This window comes from Muscardinus avellanarius, assembly GCF_963383645.1.
Source record: "Muscardinus avellanarius genome assembly, chromosome: 3".
NCBI lineage: Eukaryota > Metazoa > Chordata > Mammalia > Rodentia > Gliridae > Muscardinus > Muscardinus avellanarius.
The window spans coordinates 59,426,204-59,444,638 of record NC_137788.1 but is presented as its reverse complement, the minus strand read 5'-3'; the positions used below and the strand labels follow the sequence as shown (position 1 = coordinate 59,444,638).

The following is an 18,435-nucleotide window of genomic DNA, read 5'->3' as shown; positions in this document are numbered from 1 at the left end:
CTTCTTTGCCAAAACACACTCCTGGACATTTCATACGTAGAAAATTATTTTCCAAAATAAGTAAGAGCTCATGATGGTGGTTTGTTTATGAGTCACAAAAAATGAACCATTTTGTATCATCAGGGCCAAACTAAAACTGGTAAGGCTATAATTGGGTAACCTGGCTCACCAACACTCCAGGTCTTTCAAAAGGAAAAACCTGTACTTATCGCCTAACGGGGCCCAGGGTTGTGGAGAGCACAGAGGCCAGTGAAGAAAGGCAGGCCCACAATCTGCATCCTAAACAGGAGGTGAGATCGAGTTGCTCCTTGAAGTTATTAACATTGAGATCTAGCTCTCCACCTAACCATTTAGAAGTGGCTCCTACAGAGGGTATATATAACCCAGGCTTGTTAAACTGTCACAGAAACATTTATCCATTACTTTCTTTTATTCTCATTTAAAAATTTCTATAACAAGCAGAAGTGGTCACAATCATTTCAGTGATCTCAGAGCTGATGCAAATTATTAGTCATTTAACGTGACAGCCTTGTTGACAGTTCTCAGAGTAATCTATATGTCTTCAGGCGGCCCTTGAAACAATTACCAAGTCATTAACACAGACAAAAGCAGCTTCAAAACATCTCTTGTAGGATTATGAAGCTTATGAAGCCTTCATAATTACCTTTATGAGTGACTTACCTAGAGTGACATTTTATACGTAAGATTTATTGTTTATTGTGTGCCAGTTTCTAGAAATATTTTTACTTAGCTCTTCTATATAACCTTGAAAGTTTTTATTTTACATCTAAAGTTCAGAGTCTTTATCTTATTAAACAGAGTGAGTGGTAGAGCCCGGATGTGAATTAACCTGCGTTCACTGCACACCTGCAGTGCATCAGGCACCAAAGATGTGCAGCAGGAGAAACAGAGCCGGTCTCTGCCTGCGGGAGTCTCCATCCAGCTGGCAAGATAGCAGAGGAGGAATTATAATTGCAGATACGAGTTAGCCTCAGACACGGTCTCTTTAACCAAGGAATAACAAAAGACTGCTGTTTTTAGGAAAAGAACTCCCCAGGTGATGCTAATGTATAGCTCAGATAAGAACCACTGACTTTATGTCTGACACATAGAAGACTCTTGGTTGACTTTAATTTATACAGGTATGACTCAGGTTAGAAGATGGAGTCTTACATGATCCTTGACTTTTCCCCTATGAAGAAGAACCCCAGTTTTCATATTGGTTGGTTTCTCAAACGGAGTTATGTTTCTTCTTTGTTCCAATTGAATGCCACCGTTCTTTTTCCACAGGTGACTGAAGGCCACTGGAAGTGGGGCGGTGTCACGGTCCAAGTGAACAGTGCCTTTTTCACAGGGATCTACGGGATGTGGAACCTGTATGTCTTTGCTTTGATGTTCTTGTATGCACCATCCCATAAGAACTATGGGGAAGACCAATCCAATGGTAAGTCCCAGTCTTCCTTAGCACAGCTGAATTTAGAATGCAGGCTTCAGTCTCTACATGATTTAAATCACTAAAGCTCTGGATTCACCAAAGTGTCTTCCAAGTGTTTCCCTAATACCGAGGAACAGTGAATGAACACCCCAAGAAACTCCGGAGCCATAAAATGAAAAGCCAGCGCAAGCCAGATAGCTCTTGAATTCCTCATTTTTTAATTTCTAAAATGTACTGAAACTATTTCATTCTATTGTAAAATATGTCCCAGTTTTAAGAAATCTAAATTAGCTTTCTTCAATTTTTGAGCAAAATAAATTCTTTTGACATTTGGAAAGTGTGCCACACTCATTTTTTCCATTTAAAAAGTGAGAGCTAAGATATTGAGTGGAGGGAGTCTGACCCTGAGAGTTGAGGTTGGAATGGGCTTCATTTTTCTCCTGCTTGTTTTTCAAGGGCCTCAAGAATGCTAGGCAATTGCTCCACCACTCTGATATAGCCCCAGCCCTTCGGGAGGGTTTTTATGTTTTTGACAGCTATACAAACCAACACCTCTTCTATCTTCAGAAACGCCCTATCTTTTAGTGTGGGTATATGCTCTTCTCTTCTCCAGATATCAGTTTTTTCATCTCTAAAATGACCAGATGAGCTAAAGTCTCTAAGGTTCCCGGAAGCACCAACATCCCAAGGTTCTGTGATTTTTAGAGAATTTAGTTCATCTGGTCATTTTAGAGATGGAGAAACTGATATCTGGAGAAGAGAAGAGCTTTCCAGGAATTTCTTTGCTGGTCACGGCAGAGAGACAATTTTCTCTGCCCAGGCCAGTGCTGTCAACATGGAATGAGTGGCTTGTTGGACTATTGATGTAATAGCTCCATTTGCTCTTTGTCTCCTTCTTCTCTTTTTATACCTGCTTTACCCTAGCTACACAAGCTTGTTGTTCCCCAAACATAAGAGGTGCTTATTCAAATCAGTGGTGACCAAGGTAGAGGCAGCTTCTTAGCACCACAGATGGCCCTTACTTTTTAGGAAGTCACCAACAAGTGTGTGTTGCTTTCATATGTCACATATGGACTAATGATCTTAAGAACAAGAAAAAGAAATAAGGACGGTAATGACACAGAGGTGAAAATGCAGAGGGACAGGGAGAAAACTTCTGTGCTGGGTCCAGGGCAGTGGAGTGGCCTCAGCTATGACCTGTTTCTGTACTCTCCTGGCCCTTTCAATGTGAGAACATCCTTCACATGAGACTTCCCTTCCCTCCTCACCTGGACCTCTTTGGAATCAAGACTTCTTGTCATAGCTTTCATTCTATCCATGGGTCCTGGGTAAGAATAAAGCCTTGGCTTACCTACCCCCTGCTCAACTCTCAGTTTGACCGGCTACCTTTCTAGAAGGCTTCTAAGCTGGGCACCCTCATCCTCATGCCACTGCCAACACAGTGTCCGTACAGCATAAATGGAAAGTGGGGGGCTACAGCTGCTGGAACTGTGAACCACCACAATGCCAGCAGGAAGAGATTCTGGGCTCATAAACAAAAACCTTGATTTCATTTTATAGTCATTCTACTGGACTCTGATAGAAACCTCATGGCCCTGTCCTTGACTTGAATAGGTGGAATGCTTGCCTTCCTGAGAAATACCATGTAAAGCAACTCCTATACTTCCTAGTACTAATAGTTATTGTACTGACTCTGCACTCTCTCTATATAAACCCTTCTTGTTGGTTTACTGCATGACTGCTGGCAAGCCTTGTAGTTCTCTGTGTCCCAGTACTTCTGAACTGTGAGAGCCTATGGCTCTCTTCCTTTGTGTTAGCAAGGAAGGAGCATTAGAGCTGCTCCTGTCTCTGAGTGGCAGATCAGTGAGTGATATCTGTTATAAGCAAGAGGGTTCTAAATGCTAATAAGAAGGTGCCCACCTCCAGCAGTGGTAGACAGATGAAGGCCCAGGGCTTTGGCTAACCCTGCAGAGTTGAGACTTAGGCAGCTCCCATCCAGACTTCTTCCCCTTCACAACAGCCCCCTCCTAGGCTTGGAACCTCACAGTTGAGAATCAGAACTCGATCTCTTCCTCATCAGAGTCTTTTGTTGAACATAGCTTGAGCTATCATTTCACAGCTTAAAAAAATAAATTCTCAACCGGAGGCCTTATTTCCCAATTCCTTTGCTAAGGGGTATTTGAAAGGATTTGTGGTCACCTGGGATTGTCACTGTGCCACTGGCACTTTATGTCTAGATTGTAGAGATGCTAAATGTCCTGCAGTGAGCAAAACAGTCCCTTGTAATAAGATTTGTCCTGTCTCAAGTGTCAACAGAGGCCCTGCTGAGAAACATTCTTGCAATAGTTTGGTGGTCAAGACTCCTTTGGGACACCATCCTGATCATAAACACAAGAGCCATACCATTTACCAGCATTGCAATGGTGACCTGATCAGCTGTGATGTCACAGCAGCCTCTGGAGCCCTGGCAGCTGTCCTGCCTTGTACTCCCCATGGGCACCACAGCCCTGTCAAGTGAAAGGGTCTCTTCTGTGCTGGTCTCTGATCGCTTTCCTTCTCTGCTCTCTTTCCCTCTTTATCTGCCACCAGAAGAAACCAGTGCATCTCCTAGGAATTATGGAGCATTAGCCAAGATTTCCAAGCTGCTTGGAAAGATCGAGTTTGGAATATTCCATGAAAACCTAAAATTGAGCCCAAGAGGATGCACTGAATTTTTTAATTCACTGGGAGTCTGGATGGCATTTCTTCTCTTCCCCCAGCCTCCCCAGGCTCCCTTTCCTTTCTCAAGAGATTTTTTATTTTTAAGTTGGCTTGGGATTTTCATCCTATTGCTTCTAAGGTTTAGAGCCAAGAATTCAGTTCTTTCACTACAGAGAATAAATCCCAGGTGTGCGGTGCTTATTTTTTGAGATGGATCCTGGATGAATTACTGGAAAAAGCCCATTTCTAGGAACTTAAGTGGTTTCATACACCAAAGAAGATTTCTTTAAAAAGGGAAAGGATCACTGAGGAGTGTTCTTTGTTTAGGAAGTAGAGAGAGATGCCAAGAAGCACGAGGAGGAGGTGGGCTGGAAAGAACAGAAGCATCCAGTGTAGATGTTTGTTCCTGGGACGCACAGAGAAGAACAGAGTGGGCAGTAGGTTCATCAAGGGTGCCTTTCCAGAGAGCATTTCCCCTCCTGTGTTTCTGTAACATAATTTGTTACATATATATAAGATATATATCCAGATTCAGTCAATTACAGATCAAAAATACTCTAAAACAAAAAAGAGAGAAAGCATTCATTTTACCTACTACATATTCAGACTACATAAAGACCTTTTTATTGTCATTTCTCCCCCAAACAATACAGTATAAAGATTATTTACAAGGGCATTTATATCATATTAAGTCTTATAAGTAATCTAGAGCTGATAGAAAGTATACAGGAGGAATGCATGGTTCTGTATAAATAGTATGGCATTTTTATATAAAAGACTGGAATATCTGCAATTTTGGTATCCTCGGGGGTCCTGACACCAATGCTCCATGGATATTAAGGGGTGCATGTGTGCATATATCTGCATGTAAGGTGCACACATGTATACCATTTTTTTTTTAATTTAGCAAAGATAGTATGGTTCTTTCTCCTTCAAGAAGCATTTGCATTTTCTGTCCCGCTGCAGACTTTTCATTAAAGCTGTTCTATTTTTTTTTTTTTTTTTTTTTACCTGTTGCCATAACCAATTTGTGAATCATTCTGGATGTCTTCCCAGGCAGAAATGAACTGCAGCAGGCTACAGTTAACTCTTTCTTGTAACGAAAGCACCATCTCCCAAAAGTACTATAGCAATGTCCTGTGCTTGTGAAAAACTGCCCCAACCCACTTGTCTCTGGTCCATGTGGGGAAAAATAAAGTTAAGGCCATTTATGAAGTCAGAAAATTTGATTATAACTTTAATTTTATGGTTTTTATCTGTAAAATTCTTGTGCTAGAAGAATTATAGGAATCAGCATTCCTGACTGGGTGACTACCGGTGAATGAGAGACACCCTCCTTGCCCTCAGTCCTTTCTGTTTTGATTCACACTAAATGTCTCACATCCACTGCGTTCAATCTGTTAAAAGCCATAGCAGTGCCCCCAGGTTCCGTGTCTTGGAAGCCAAGTGCCTTGTGCTGCCAGCTTTACTTCTGGAAGCTTCTCAGATCACCTGCCCTTGTTGCACAGGAAGGGTGACTTTAGCTTCTGTTGCCTCATATATGTTTGGGTTAAGCCAGGAGGCCTGACAGCAGCTGGCTTTTGTTGTGTTCATCTCCCTGGTTATGTTAGATGATCCACCCTCAGCCTTCCTGGCTTTCCCCTGTGTCTGTGAGCACTGGTGGGACTGGCCTTATTGCTGAGGCCAAGACTCTAAAGTGGGTCTCAACAGCCTTTCTCCATTTCCTGGAGAAGATGGCAACCAAGCGTCGGGCCATTGACACCTGGCACCTTCTGCTCTGCTTTTAGTAGCCAGGCACTTTCTCCCTCTTGCCTCTTTTGGGGCTACTGCCTTACCAATGACCTGACATTTCATAGCCATGCCACTTAAAATCATCTTTTCTAAGTCTTAGAATTATCATTGCCCTGCCAGGTTAGGGACACCTGGTTTACCTTCTTGAAGGGGACTTTCTACTTTCTAAATGTATTAGTGTGGTAAGGCAGCTGTAACAAATACCACAAACAATAGAAGTTTATTTTTCTCGTAATTTTAGAAATTAGAAGTCTAAAGCCAGACATGGTGGCACACATTTGTAATCCCATCCTTTGGGAGGCTGAGAAAAGAGGATCGCACCACCCGCAGCTACTTAGTGAGGACCTTTGCAACTCAGTGAGACCCTGTTTCAAAATAAAGAATAAAAACTAGGGCTGGGGGTGTCGCTCAGAAGTAGAATGCCCCTGGGTTCCATCTACAGTACTGAAAAAATAGAAAAAAAAAAGAAGTCTAAGATCAAAGAATCAGCAAAATTGATTGCTGTAAACTCTCTCTCCTGGGCTTGTAGCTGGCCGTCTTCTCCCTGTCTCCATGTGGTGTAGCTGAATCCTCATTTCCTTCTTTCAAAGAGCACCATTCATATTGGAGTAGGGACCACCTCAATTATTTCCCTTGATAATCCCTGTCTCCAAATACAGCACATTCTGAGGTACTAGAGGTTAAGACTTTGAGGCAGGGGCACAGTTTAGCCCATGACACTAAGATTTCACTCAAAACTTCTAAGCTTTTATATTGTTGCTCTCTTTAAAGTTGTTGCCTGGCACTGAGTATCTGGGGAGTACTTTGGAGGTGAATGGAAACTGGTTCCCCCAACCCCAAACTGTCTCTGTATTTGAAAAAGATTTAGAAATGACCTGTTGAGAGTTTCTGAGCCCTGACTTACCAAAGCCACTCTGCCCCAGAAAGGATCTCCATAGCCAAGCTACCCAAAGGCATACCTGCTTTCCACTTAAGGGCTGGTCCCTAAACCCCAATGGGGAACATCAGTGCCATTACATTGGGCTAGATCTAGCCAGGTATAGCAGGATGGCCCTCGGTTTCCTGCACTAGGCAAATCTTGGTCTCAGTATTTTAATGAATATTTTCATGTGAGGTATTTAAGAATGAAAAAACTACTGCCCCCCCCATTTTATTTTTAATACTACAATCGTATTATCTCCACAAATGTAGGTCAAACAAAAAAATTAAACAGCAGTCTTTTACATAGAAATGATTTACTTTACAAATGCCACACTGTTCCAGTTTTTCTCATTCTCCTATGAACCAGGGGCTTCATTATAAAAAGTTATCACTTGAGCTTAGCTTTGCGGTGAAAGGAATGGAGTTTGCCATGGGCCTAGGAAAAATTCCCCCAAAATGGATACATTCCTGAGTGTTTGGGGATGAACATAAGCTCTGGAGGTAGACACAGATGGCTGGGAATTCTGGCTCCTGCACAGACTATGTACGACCTTGAGAAATAAGTTGGAACTTGGGGTGTGGGAACTCTGGCTTCCACTCTTGAGTGACAGGGTCTTAAATTGTCTCAGTCTTTGTGAGGATGGAATTAGGTATCATTAATATGAGAAGACCTTTTTCCCTCCCAAAATCTGTAGAATAATCTCAGAAGGGACATAGCAATTTCCTCTTTTTTTTTTTTTTTTTTTTTGGTAGAAACGGTTACAGATACACAAGTGATTGTCATTGAAATGTTGCCAGTCTTTACAAGCTGCATCCAGCTTGTGTGGCTTTCTTGGTCCTTGGCAGGCATTCCAGAGAGTTAGAACCCAGCAGCACTCCCCTGCCTGTGACACCACAGATGTGCACCCACAGGCACACTCCTCTGAGATCCAATGGGAGCCAGAGGTTGGTTCATGTCCCAAAGGTTAGGAAGAATCAGCCTCCTCAGTAATGTTAATGAGCTGTAATGAATGGACGTCATAACCAGAGAGAAAAGGAGAGAAAAAGAGAGTTACTGCAGATAGAGAAATTCTTTTCTTTTTCCTTCTCACTTTATTTTTTTCCTTTTCTCCTTCCAATAAAAAGCATACCATATTTTCAGAAGGGTGTCTTTTCTCCTTGGATAGGAAGAGACTTTGAATGTGGTTGTGCACTGAGCACCAGGAGCCAAGAGAGAGGGAGACTAACAGATGGAGTAAGACCTTGGCGTAGTGGGAGCCGATGGGATTTGGAGACAAACGGAGGGATCCCCGCTCCTGTTGTGTAACTGTCACATCCCACACCTATTGCCTGGGGGGTGAGAGGAGGTTGCCCTTCAAGGTGCAATAAACCCACAGGAGAATCATAGATTTTTCTACAGAGTCCCATTGATCTGGGTCCTCATCCAGCACATTAGGGAAATTGATTACGCCTCAGTGCCTTCTCAGCTTACAAGGAAATGCGGGCCATGCTAAGCCCCTAACAGTGCATATGGCAAATATTCATAAATAACAGCTCTCCTAACTGCCAGTGCGCTGATCTGTGTGCTAAAATTGATCGGATATAAAAGCAGAATTAATACGCTGAACATTCATCCAAATTATCGTGTGTGTTTATAACCGTAGCACATTGCATGGGGACTTCATACTTCTAGCAGGCTCATTGACTGTTGGAAACTTAGATATTTAGAAACAGAGAACAGAACTGCGTCGCTCCAGTTTGAGTCTCACATCAGCACTGATTAGGTCGGGCCCTGGGCAAATGACTTGGCCTCCCTGTGCCTCACTTTCTTCATCCACGGGATGCGAACGATGATAATATGCCTATGTCAGGGAACTGACACGAGGATTAATGCATTCGTAGTTGTAATGAATTGAAAACTGTGTTGGCCATGTGATAGACACTATAATCTTGTTATCTGTTTAATAAAAAAAGCCCAAACAAGCTGGGCATGGTGGCACACCCTTGTAATCCCAGTACATGGGTGGCTGAGACGGGTTCACGGGACAGCCTCAGCTACTTACTGAAGCCCTCTGCCACTTAGTGAGACCCTGTCCCAAAATGGAGAATTAAAAATTGGGCTGGAGCCGGGCGTGGTGGCGCATGCTTGTGATCCCCGCACTTGGGAGGCGGAAACAGGAGGATCGCGCAGGTTCGAAGCCAGTTGCGCTGGCTTAAGAGACCCTGTTTCCAAATACCAAAAAAAAGTATAAAATAGGTCTGGAAGTGTAGCCTGGAGGTAGAAGGGCTTCCAGGAACCCCAGTACCACAATAAATAAATAAATAAATAAATAAATAAATAAATAAATAAATAATAAAAAGAGAGCTGGAGGTATAGTTCAGAGGTAGAATGCCCCTGAGTTCCAACCCCATTACCCCCTCAAAAAAAAAAAAAAAAAAACCCTGAAGCAATTTTGGCTGTTTCTTCAGGTGATCTGCAGGATCATAGGCATTTTCTAGGATCTCCCAATTAAAGTCAAATTTTAGGTGTAAGGAATTGGCATCTTCTGTTCAAAATCTCAGTAGAACTCTCTTCTAGTCTATAAAGGGATTCCTTCAGGAAACACGACTAGAAGAGTAATCAAGAGTGTCTTTGAAATTTTGGTGACTCACAGACATATGGGTCATGAAACTGGCTTGTAAGTTCTGTTTGGTTCACCCAGATATGCAAATCTAGAACAGACTCTCTGAGCTTAAAGTAGGAGGTATGTCTTTCACTTAGAAGGTAAGTTAGAAGTTGCACAGGCAAGAGTACAAATTAGCAACCTGAGAAAATTTGCTACTTGTGCAAATAAAGTTCATTCTTGTTGTCAGGCAACCACAGTACGGCCTCTTGCTAGCATTACTTTGCACCTATGCTGAGCTCAAGGGCAGATGAATTTTTATGTGTGGGAAGCTGAGCTGATACCTCTTTTGTGTTTTCTTTGACCAAGTCCTGATATTTACTAATAGGACAGACTTTGTGGTGCAGAACTGAGAAATGGGTCTGCAATGAAAAATTTAATACAAACCAAGGCATGGTGGTGCACACTTGTAATCCCAGCATTTGGGAGGCTGAGACCAGAGGATCATGGTTCGTGGACAGCCTCGGCTACTTAGCGAGGCCCTCCATAAAAGTGAAACCCTGTTTCAAAATAAAGAAAAAAACCCAAAAAACCAGGGCAGGGGGTGTAGCTCAGAGGTTGATTGCCCCTGGGTTTCATCCCCATACCCGCAAAGAAAAAAAAAATTAATACCGCATAGCAGCTGGGATACAGGGAGTACATATATAGATGTGTGTCTCCTGTTTTTCTTCTTCCAGTTGTTTTTCTTGGATTGAAGAGTTCCATCCTGTTTATATACAGTTAGCTGTAATTTGCTAATCTAGTGTACCCAAGCTAAATGTACTGATCGTGAGATTATACAATTCCAATAACAAGTTTTTCACTGACCTTTGTGAATCCACAATGTTAAGAAATTGGCTTTATTGAGACATTGGGCAATGGCTACTAGCTGGCCACTTTGGGCTGGATTCATGTAGTAATGGCCTCATCAAAGAGAGGAAGACTGAGACATCTCTCCGAGGTCTCACCTGGGTAGTGGACACCTGCCCAGAACAAGTCATTCAAACCAGGATTCCAGAGAGGCTGCGGTAGGGACCTCCTAGCTTTGCTTGGATATTGTGATTCTTCTTGATCTAGTACTGTTTATACTCTTCTTTCTCATGTTAAATTTTCCTGTACTTCTGATTGTGTGAGAATTGTTTCACTTTTGTCCATGGACCCAACCCATTTGGCAAGACATTTTTGGCACAGCGAGCAGGGGCTACTGATAAAAATGCCACTGTTGGCTAGGGAAGGGGAGGCTATTAATGTTTCCAGTCTAGATATCCTGGGCTGGAGAAAGGTCCATCAGAGGACCGAGATGACAAAATTATCACATCCTTCATAAGGAGAAACTGAGTCTCATGAAACCAAAGTGGCAAACGTTGGACTGAGGGGCAGGAACATACCTGCTGTTCATATTCTCTTATGGATAAAAATAGAGCAGCTGCCTGTTACTGAATATAAAGTAATAATTGTCCCTCTTCTTGAATATATCATTGGCATTGGCTTTTTTAAACAAATGGCCTTGCCTTTGAGGGTTGGTAAATATTTTGGAGTCTGCCACTTAAAATTTGTATTCCTTAGTAATAGAAGGAAAATCATTAATGGCTCTCGTACAACTATTAAAACCCACTCAAAAGATCATAATACCAGCATCATATTTCTGGGAGACATAAAGAAAAAAACATCAACTATTAGAGACTTGAGCATGTTGGAGTATTAGTCCTCATTACTAGTACTTGGAATAATCTGTCTGGCAGGGGAGGGGGAGATGACACTTGGAGAATGACTATAGATTATCGAGAGCTAAGTAGGGTAACTTCTCATCTCACGGACCTAGTTCTAGATACCATAATTTTAATTAAAACACTTCAAAGACAGCCAGGAACCTGGTATGCAGTTATCCACTTGTTCAATGCCTTTTTCACTGTTCCTATTGATCCATGGCATTGGGCACAACTTACTTTTACGTGACAAGGGTGGCAGTATACTTTTACTCATTTGCCACAGGAATAGGTATGTAACCCCAACATCTGTCATCATACAGTAGTCCAACACCTTGGCCAACTTGCCCCCCAAAATCCAGATACCTCACTGACTCATTGGCATTCCTGTACAAGGAAATAATGAAGAGGAAGGACAAAAAGCTTTAGAGAAAACAGTGCATCATATGAAGGCTCAAGGGTAGGAGAGTAAGCCATCCAGCATCTGGGGTCTTGCCCAAATGGTAAAATTCTCAGGAGTCCTAGGGAAATACATCCAAAGGCCCAAAAGAAAATTCTAAAATTCAAACACACAAGCACTAAACAGAAAAAAACAAAGATTTATAGGATTATTTGGGGTTTAGAGGAATCACATTCCATATCTAGGACAGATTCTACAACCTTTGTACTGAGTAACTAGAAATACATATACTTTTTAAGTGGGTACCTCAAAACTAAGAGGCCTTTGAAACAGCAAAAGCAGTACAACAAGTCATGGACTTAACACTCAATATGACCTGGTCCTATGAAATTACAGATGACTGCATCTAATTCTTATGCTAACTGGAGTTTACACCAATTATAAAATAAAAGGCAAATTCCCCTTGGATTTTGGGTGTACAAAATGGCCAGAGGTAAACCAAAGATATTCTTTCTTTTTTTGTGTGGTGCTGGAATTGAACTCAGGGACGTTCTACCTCTGAGCTACACCCCCAGCTCTATTATATATTCGTGTGTGTGTGTGTGTGTGTGTGTGTGTGTGTGTGTGTGTGGTACTGGGGGTAGAACCCGGGGGCTTTTTCTACCTTTGAGCTATACTCCCAGACCTATTTTATACTTTATTTAGAAACAGGGTCTCACTAAGTTGCTGAGAGCCTCACTAAGTAGCTGAGGCTGGCTTCAAACCTACGCGAACCTCCTCTCTCAGCCTCCCAAGTGCGGGGATTACAAGCGTGCGCCACCACGCCTGGCTCTAATGACATATTTACCCAATGAGGACATCAGAAATGTGGACACTACATTTGGGCATAGGCTATAGAGCTATCGATCACACTACATGTTATTAAAACCTTACATTAAACTGCCCTGTTTGACAATAAAAGAAAGACCTATTCCTCAGTTAGTCATGGACAATTGAGGCCAGGCATGTTGGCACACACCTGTAATCCCAATCCTTGGAAGGCTAAGATAGGACCATAGGTTCAAGGCCAGCCTCAGCAAGTAGTAATATTCTGATCAACCTAGTAACACCCTGTTTTATAAAAATAAAATAGGGCTGGTGGTGTAGCTCAGAGGTAGAATGGCCCTGAGTTCAATCCCTAGTACCACAAAAATAAAAAAAGAGAAAGAAAGGGAGAAAGAAAGAGGGGAAACAGAAAGAAAAGAAAAAAGAAAAAGGAAAAAAGGGGAAAAAAGAAAAAGAAAAGGACAGTTGAGTAGAACAAAATTGCTAGGACAATTTTTTTTTTGGGGGGGTACTGGGGATTGAACTCAGGGCCATTCTACCTCTGGGATACACTCCCAACCCTATTTTTTATTCTTTATTTTGAAACAGGGTCTTGCTGAGTTGCAGGACTTCACTAAGTAGCTGAGGCTGGCCCCAAACCTGTGATCCTTCTATCTCAGCCTCCCAAGTACTGGGATTACAAGCATGTGTCACCATGCCTGGCACTGGAATAAATCTGCAGATAAATTATATTGGCTCACAACCTCTAGCTGAAAGATAAATCTATACTACACTGAAAACATATTCAGGATATCTGCTAGCCTGTCCTGTTTTCAAATAAATTAAATACCATACATACTCTTAAAATTCAAAACAATAGTAGGTCCTACTTTAAAGCTCAATTAATTCAGAAATTTGCCTAAAGACAAAACATTGAGTGGATATTCCACATACCTCATTACCCTAAGCAACTGGGTCAGTTGAACAGATAAAGGGTTGATTAAACAGCAATGCAGGCTACTTAGAAATCTTATTTAATTGGAGAGATAAGAAAAGCACAAAATATATTAAATAACAGACCTGTGGGTCAAGCCAAAACACCACTAATGCATATGGTCACTTACAATTTCAAATAACCTCACAGTATGTATCCCCCTAGTCCTACGACATTATAAGTTGGGAATAGGTCCCCAGTGCCTTGCCCCCTTTTTGGGTAATTCCTGAGGTTGCAGGGTTGGACTTGTGTTCTTCCAAAGAATACTGACAAGGTGTGTCACAAACTTGTGCTTTTGCTACTGGCCTTGGAAGATAGCTACCTGTGGGACATTTGGGTGGATGACTGAACAATCTGGGTTAACTTGTAAAAGCACACATGTGTTAGGGGAAATCACTGAGCATACTACCACAGGAAAATTAAGGTTATAGTAGAACGTTTGGGGAAAAAATAACCTAATATTACTCCAAAAATATCTCATAGCCAAGTTGATAGTATTGCCTTACTTAAAACTACATGTTTAAAAAGGGAAGGTGCCGGGTGTGGTGGCGGAAGCTTGTAATCCCAGCAGTTGGGAGGCTCAGACGGGAGAATGGTGGTTTGCGGGCAACCTCAGCTACTTAGTGAGGCCCCTTTGCAACTCGGTGAGACCCTGTTTCAAAATAAAGAATAAAAAATAGGGGTGGGGGCGTAGCTCGGAGGTAGAATGCCCCTGGGTACCACCCCCAGTATCTCAAAAACAAAGGAGAGGGGGAAGGCCACTCATAGTCATACATCTGTGAAGGGAGAAAAAGCTTTCGGTCTGTTTCAGTCAACAATCTCACCACTGTGACCTAAACACCTGGCATTCACAACTTCAGAGGAAGGAAGGTTTATTTTCTCACCCATCTGGAGAGGTTCAGAAGTCATAATCCAGGTTGGGGACAGCTTCTGCCACATCTGCACTTCTTTGGGGCATCCTGATGAGAAGCAGAGAGAGCAAGAAGAGGGCACAGGGACACCCAGTGTCCCCAAGGACACAGTCCCAAGGCCCTCCCCCCCAACCAAGTCCTTCCCCCAACATGGCTGTCTTGTCTATCACATGAGATCTGCGGACCATTCTAAGTCTATACCATAATAGTTTATGATTGAGAAGATGGTGCCGAGGCATGTGTTAAGCTACCCAGCCAACCACTCCAAACTGGGGAAACAACAGGCCAAGGCAATAATAATACTCTATTAGTCTTGCTTCCTAAAAAAGAGATGTGGGGATACATCTTAAATCATTTTGTTCTTTCCGAGAATGTTCCTGGGACTGTGTTGCAGGATGGTGTGAACACGGTATTTGGCAATAGAAAGCCCGGCCAATCGCACCTTCTGTTGGGACATCTCTTGTATGCCCCTCCACTTTGGATGGTCTCTGTTTTGTATCTATGTGTCTTATTCTTAGGTACCAGTTGATTTGACTGGATATTGTTAGATGGGGAGGTTAGGAATGTTAATACTAACTCAGCTTCCTTTTTGGACTAGTTAGGATGCTACTTTCTGATTATAATGATGATTCACATTTATTTGATGAGACCAGTGCAGCAGTGTTAGCTTCCATCCTTCTGGAAGACCCTGGATTGATAGTTTGTGCTCACATGGAAATCATATTAGCATGTTTAGTTACTAAAACCCTTAAAAGTATTGCTTTAGCTTTAGCTGCTATCAATCACGAAGCATCAGCAGCTGGGAAGCAGTCCTTGAGAACTGGGCCACTTTGGATTATTTGTAAGGTTAGGCCACTTTGGGTGCAAAGAGTTTCCTGAGATGTGTGGCTTTAATATCCAAGAAAATTACCAATGTGACTCATGCTCTTAACCCATGTGTCCTACTCCCAGGGAATGTTTACAACTGCCTGGACAGTGTGTTTGGGATATTGTGCTCTGTATTTTAATAGATGTCACAGAAATGACTGGGTTATATATGTGCTGTAAACCATTTCCATTATGGTTTCAAGGAGGTGACCCAAGGGTGAAGTAGAGTGCATGTTGGTACATAATTCCCCCTCAACCCCCTACCCTTTTAACTTCTTCAGCATTAGGGTTTTCTTGCATCAATGAGTATACATCCTATTTATATCCAGTTAACTGTATTTTCCTAATCTAGTGTTCCCAAGATAATAAAATGATAGTTAGATTATATACTTTCAGTAACAACCAGGCATCATGGTGCATGCCTGTAATCCTAGTACTTGGGAAGCTGAGACAGGAGAATCTCAAGTTTGAGGCCAGCTTCAGCAATTTAAGAAGGCTTTCAGCAACTTAGTGAGAACCTGTTTCCAAATAAGAGATAAAATAGGGTTAGGGGTATAGTTCAGAGATGGATTGCCCCTGAGCTCAATCCCCAGTACAAAAGAAAAAATCAGTAACAAGTTGTTCGATGACCTTTGTGAACCTGAAACATCAAGATATTTGGTCTGAGACATTGCCCATCAGCCTCCAGCTGGCCACTTTGGGCCAGTGGTTAAAAGGCTTACCTCAGTGGGCACATGCAGTAATTATCTATTTCAATAGCCATCCTCATCAGAGGGAAAAGGACTGAGGCATCTCTCTGAGGTCTCACCCAGGGGGGTGGACAGGACATTCCAACCAGGACTAGAGCGGGTGCTGTCAGGATCCATCAGCTCTACCTGGAAGTTGAGGTTCTCCCTGCTCTGGTGCCATCTATGCTCTTCTTTCTTGTGCCTTTTAATATGTGAGAGTGGTTTCATGTTTGCCTGCAAACTCTACCTACCTGTCAAAGCAGGGGGCCAGACAAGCAGCCTGCAGGGCCACATGTGGGGTAACCCGAGATTCTAAGACCACAGGATTCAATGATGCCCAGGATAGTTGTCCTGAGTGTAGGGCAAGTCGTCTTCTGATTTATGTTATGGAACCACAGTTGGCAACAGCATTTATTTATTTTTTGTGTGTGGGTCTGAGGATGGAACCCAGGGGCATTTGACCTCCAAGCTATACAACTTTCCATATTTTTTATTCTTTATTTTGAGACAGGGTCTCACTAAGTTGCGGAGGGCCTCACCAAGTAGCTGAGACTGCTCTCGAACTGCGATCCTCCGGTCTCAGCCTCCCGAATGCTGGGATTACGAGCGTGCGCCACCATGCCTGCTAACAGCATTTATTTAGTTCTGTGCTTTAAACTACGAAAAACATCAGCCCCAGAAAATAAGGTACATGCACAACACAAAAATGTCACAGATGCAAGTTTTGCTTTTTATTCCCAGCGCTCCTATCTACAAATATCCTTGAACATGTGTGCTCTCCACACAGTGGAACTGAGCACGGTTGGTTCTGGGGGTTTTCATTTTCCTTTTACTGCTTTTCAATCTGATGGCAAGTAGCAGACTTCAAGGACTTAACTTACAGAAACTTATTTATTTTTCTGCTATTGGAGGACAGGCCACATTACTCCACCTCTGCCCACTGATGATGTGCTCAAGGCACTGGTGTGTGCAAGACTCCTGAAGGGCAGAAAGAAATTTGGAGAATATCTTTTTTTGTTTTTGTTTTTGTTTCCTGAAGAGAAAGGCCCCTAATTGTTCTATCTAAGAGTATTAGATATAATCAGTTGCCCCTTGGTAGACATAGGCAAGTCTTGTTTGCTTGCACCGTCGTAGACGCTTTGTAAATTACCCTCAGCACACGTGTGCATACCTGCCTGCGTACTTGCCTGGAGGCCAGGTGTACAGAACCTCTGTGTGGTTCCTGGAGTCAGGTGTGCCTTCCCCAGCCCAATCGCTGGCTCTGCCCCGTGCGACAGTCACCTTACTTACCTCTCAGTTTCCTCATCTGTAAAGCTGGCAGGATTGTGGTGCCCGCATCTCAGAGGACTCTTGTAAGGATTAAACAAGATCATATATTAAGCATTTAGAAAGTGTCAGGCACAAAGCAAGCTCTCATTAAATGTTAATAATTACTATGAGTAATAGCAGCAGCGAGCTAGCTCATGTATCATTAATGACTTCTCTGAGAGCCAAAAGATGACTCTTAAAAATACTGCAAATTTTAATCAAGAGGGTTGGGAGTCGATCTATGAGTTCAGAATGTGAAAGAGGACCACTGTTCATGAGGTGAATCCCAGCACACTTTTCCTTTCTGCCTGAACATGTCTAACCCCCAAATCCTGCTTCAGGTGGCCTGGGTGTCCACAGTGGGGAAGAACTGCAGCTCACCACCACGATCACCCACGTGGACGGGCCCACCGAGATCTACAAGTTGACCCGCAAGGAGGCTCAGGAGTAGGAGGCTGCAGCGCCTGGCTGGGACCGTCTCTCCACACCCCGGCCCCTCTTCCTGGACCGGGGAGCTGCCCGAGAGCTCAGTGTACAGACAAAGGCCTTGTGTCTCTTAACTGTGGCTTCCTGGACCAGCGGCATGAACACTTGTCAAGTTGCCTTCTGACGGTAGCTTTTGGAGGAGATTTTCCTGCAGCCACTAATGCATCATGTATGATAACAAAAACTTTGGTATGACACGTTTCCTGCGATCATTGTTGATTAGTGACATAGTAACATCTGTAGCAGGTGGTTAGTAAACCTCATGTGTTGGGGGTATACTCTTTGGGGGATGGTTTGGGCCGGATGGGGTCTATATCGAGTGGAATATGGCTCTTTTTTTTTCTGTTTTATATTCTGGGATAGAATTTAATGTTCTTTGCAGGCTACACTATACTGATGCCATAGTCTTCTCACTCTTCATCCATGACCATTTTTATTTTTCCTATTTATAGCACCAAGTAGCCTACTGAGTTAATATTTAAGTTGTCAATAGATATGTGTCCCTATTTTTTATGGCTTAATATAAAATAACTGAGTTTCATAAGAAGATCTATTCCACCAGAGGCATTTCAGCTATGAAACCAAATCTGTGTATCCAGTACTAACCAGTCTGTTGGATGTGGGTTTGAAAAAAAAAAAATGTTTGCTAAACTACCCAAGTAGGATTTCTGGTATTAAATGGCCTTTGGGTCTGAAAAGCTTTTTTAACCTCTTGCTTAAAATGTGTTTTCTTTTGATAAGACGCTTCAAACAGCCTCCCAAA

General features: G+C 42.6%; 1 protein-coding gene across 2 annotated transcripts in view; it reads left to right on the top strand.

Annotated features, from left to right (window-relative positions):
- The window catches only part of WLS (Wnt ligand secretion mediator), a gene marked incomplete at both ends in the record, with an annotated part of 132,572 nt that extends 114,935 nt beyond the window's left edge, over window positions 1-17,637 (top strand). For both annotated transcript variants that reach the window (XM_080692964.1, XM_080692963.1), the window contains 2 exons: window positions 1,291-1,444; window positions 17,528-17,637. In XM_080692964.1, the coding sequence (XP_080549090.1) occupies window positions 1,291-1,444; window positions 17,528-17,637 (264 nt within the window). The remainder of the gene's footprint in view (window positions 1-1,290; window positions 1,445-17,527) is intronic.
- Between the last annotated feature and the right edge of the window lie 798 nt (window positions 17,638-18,435).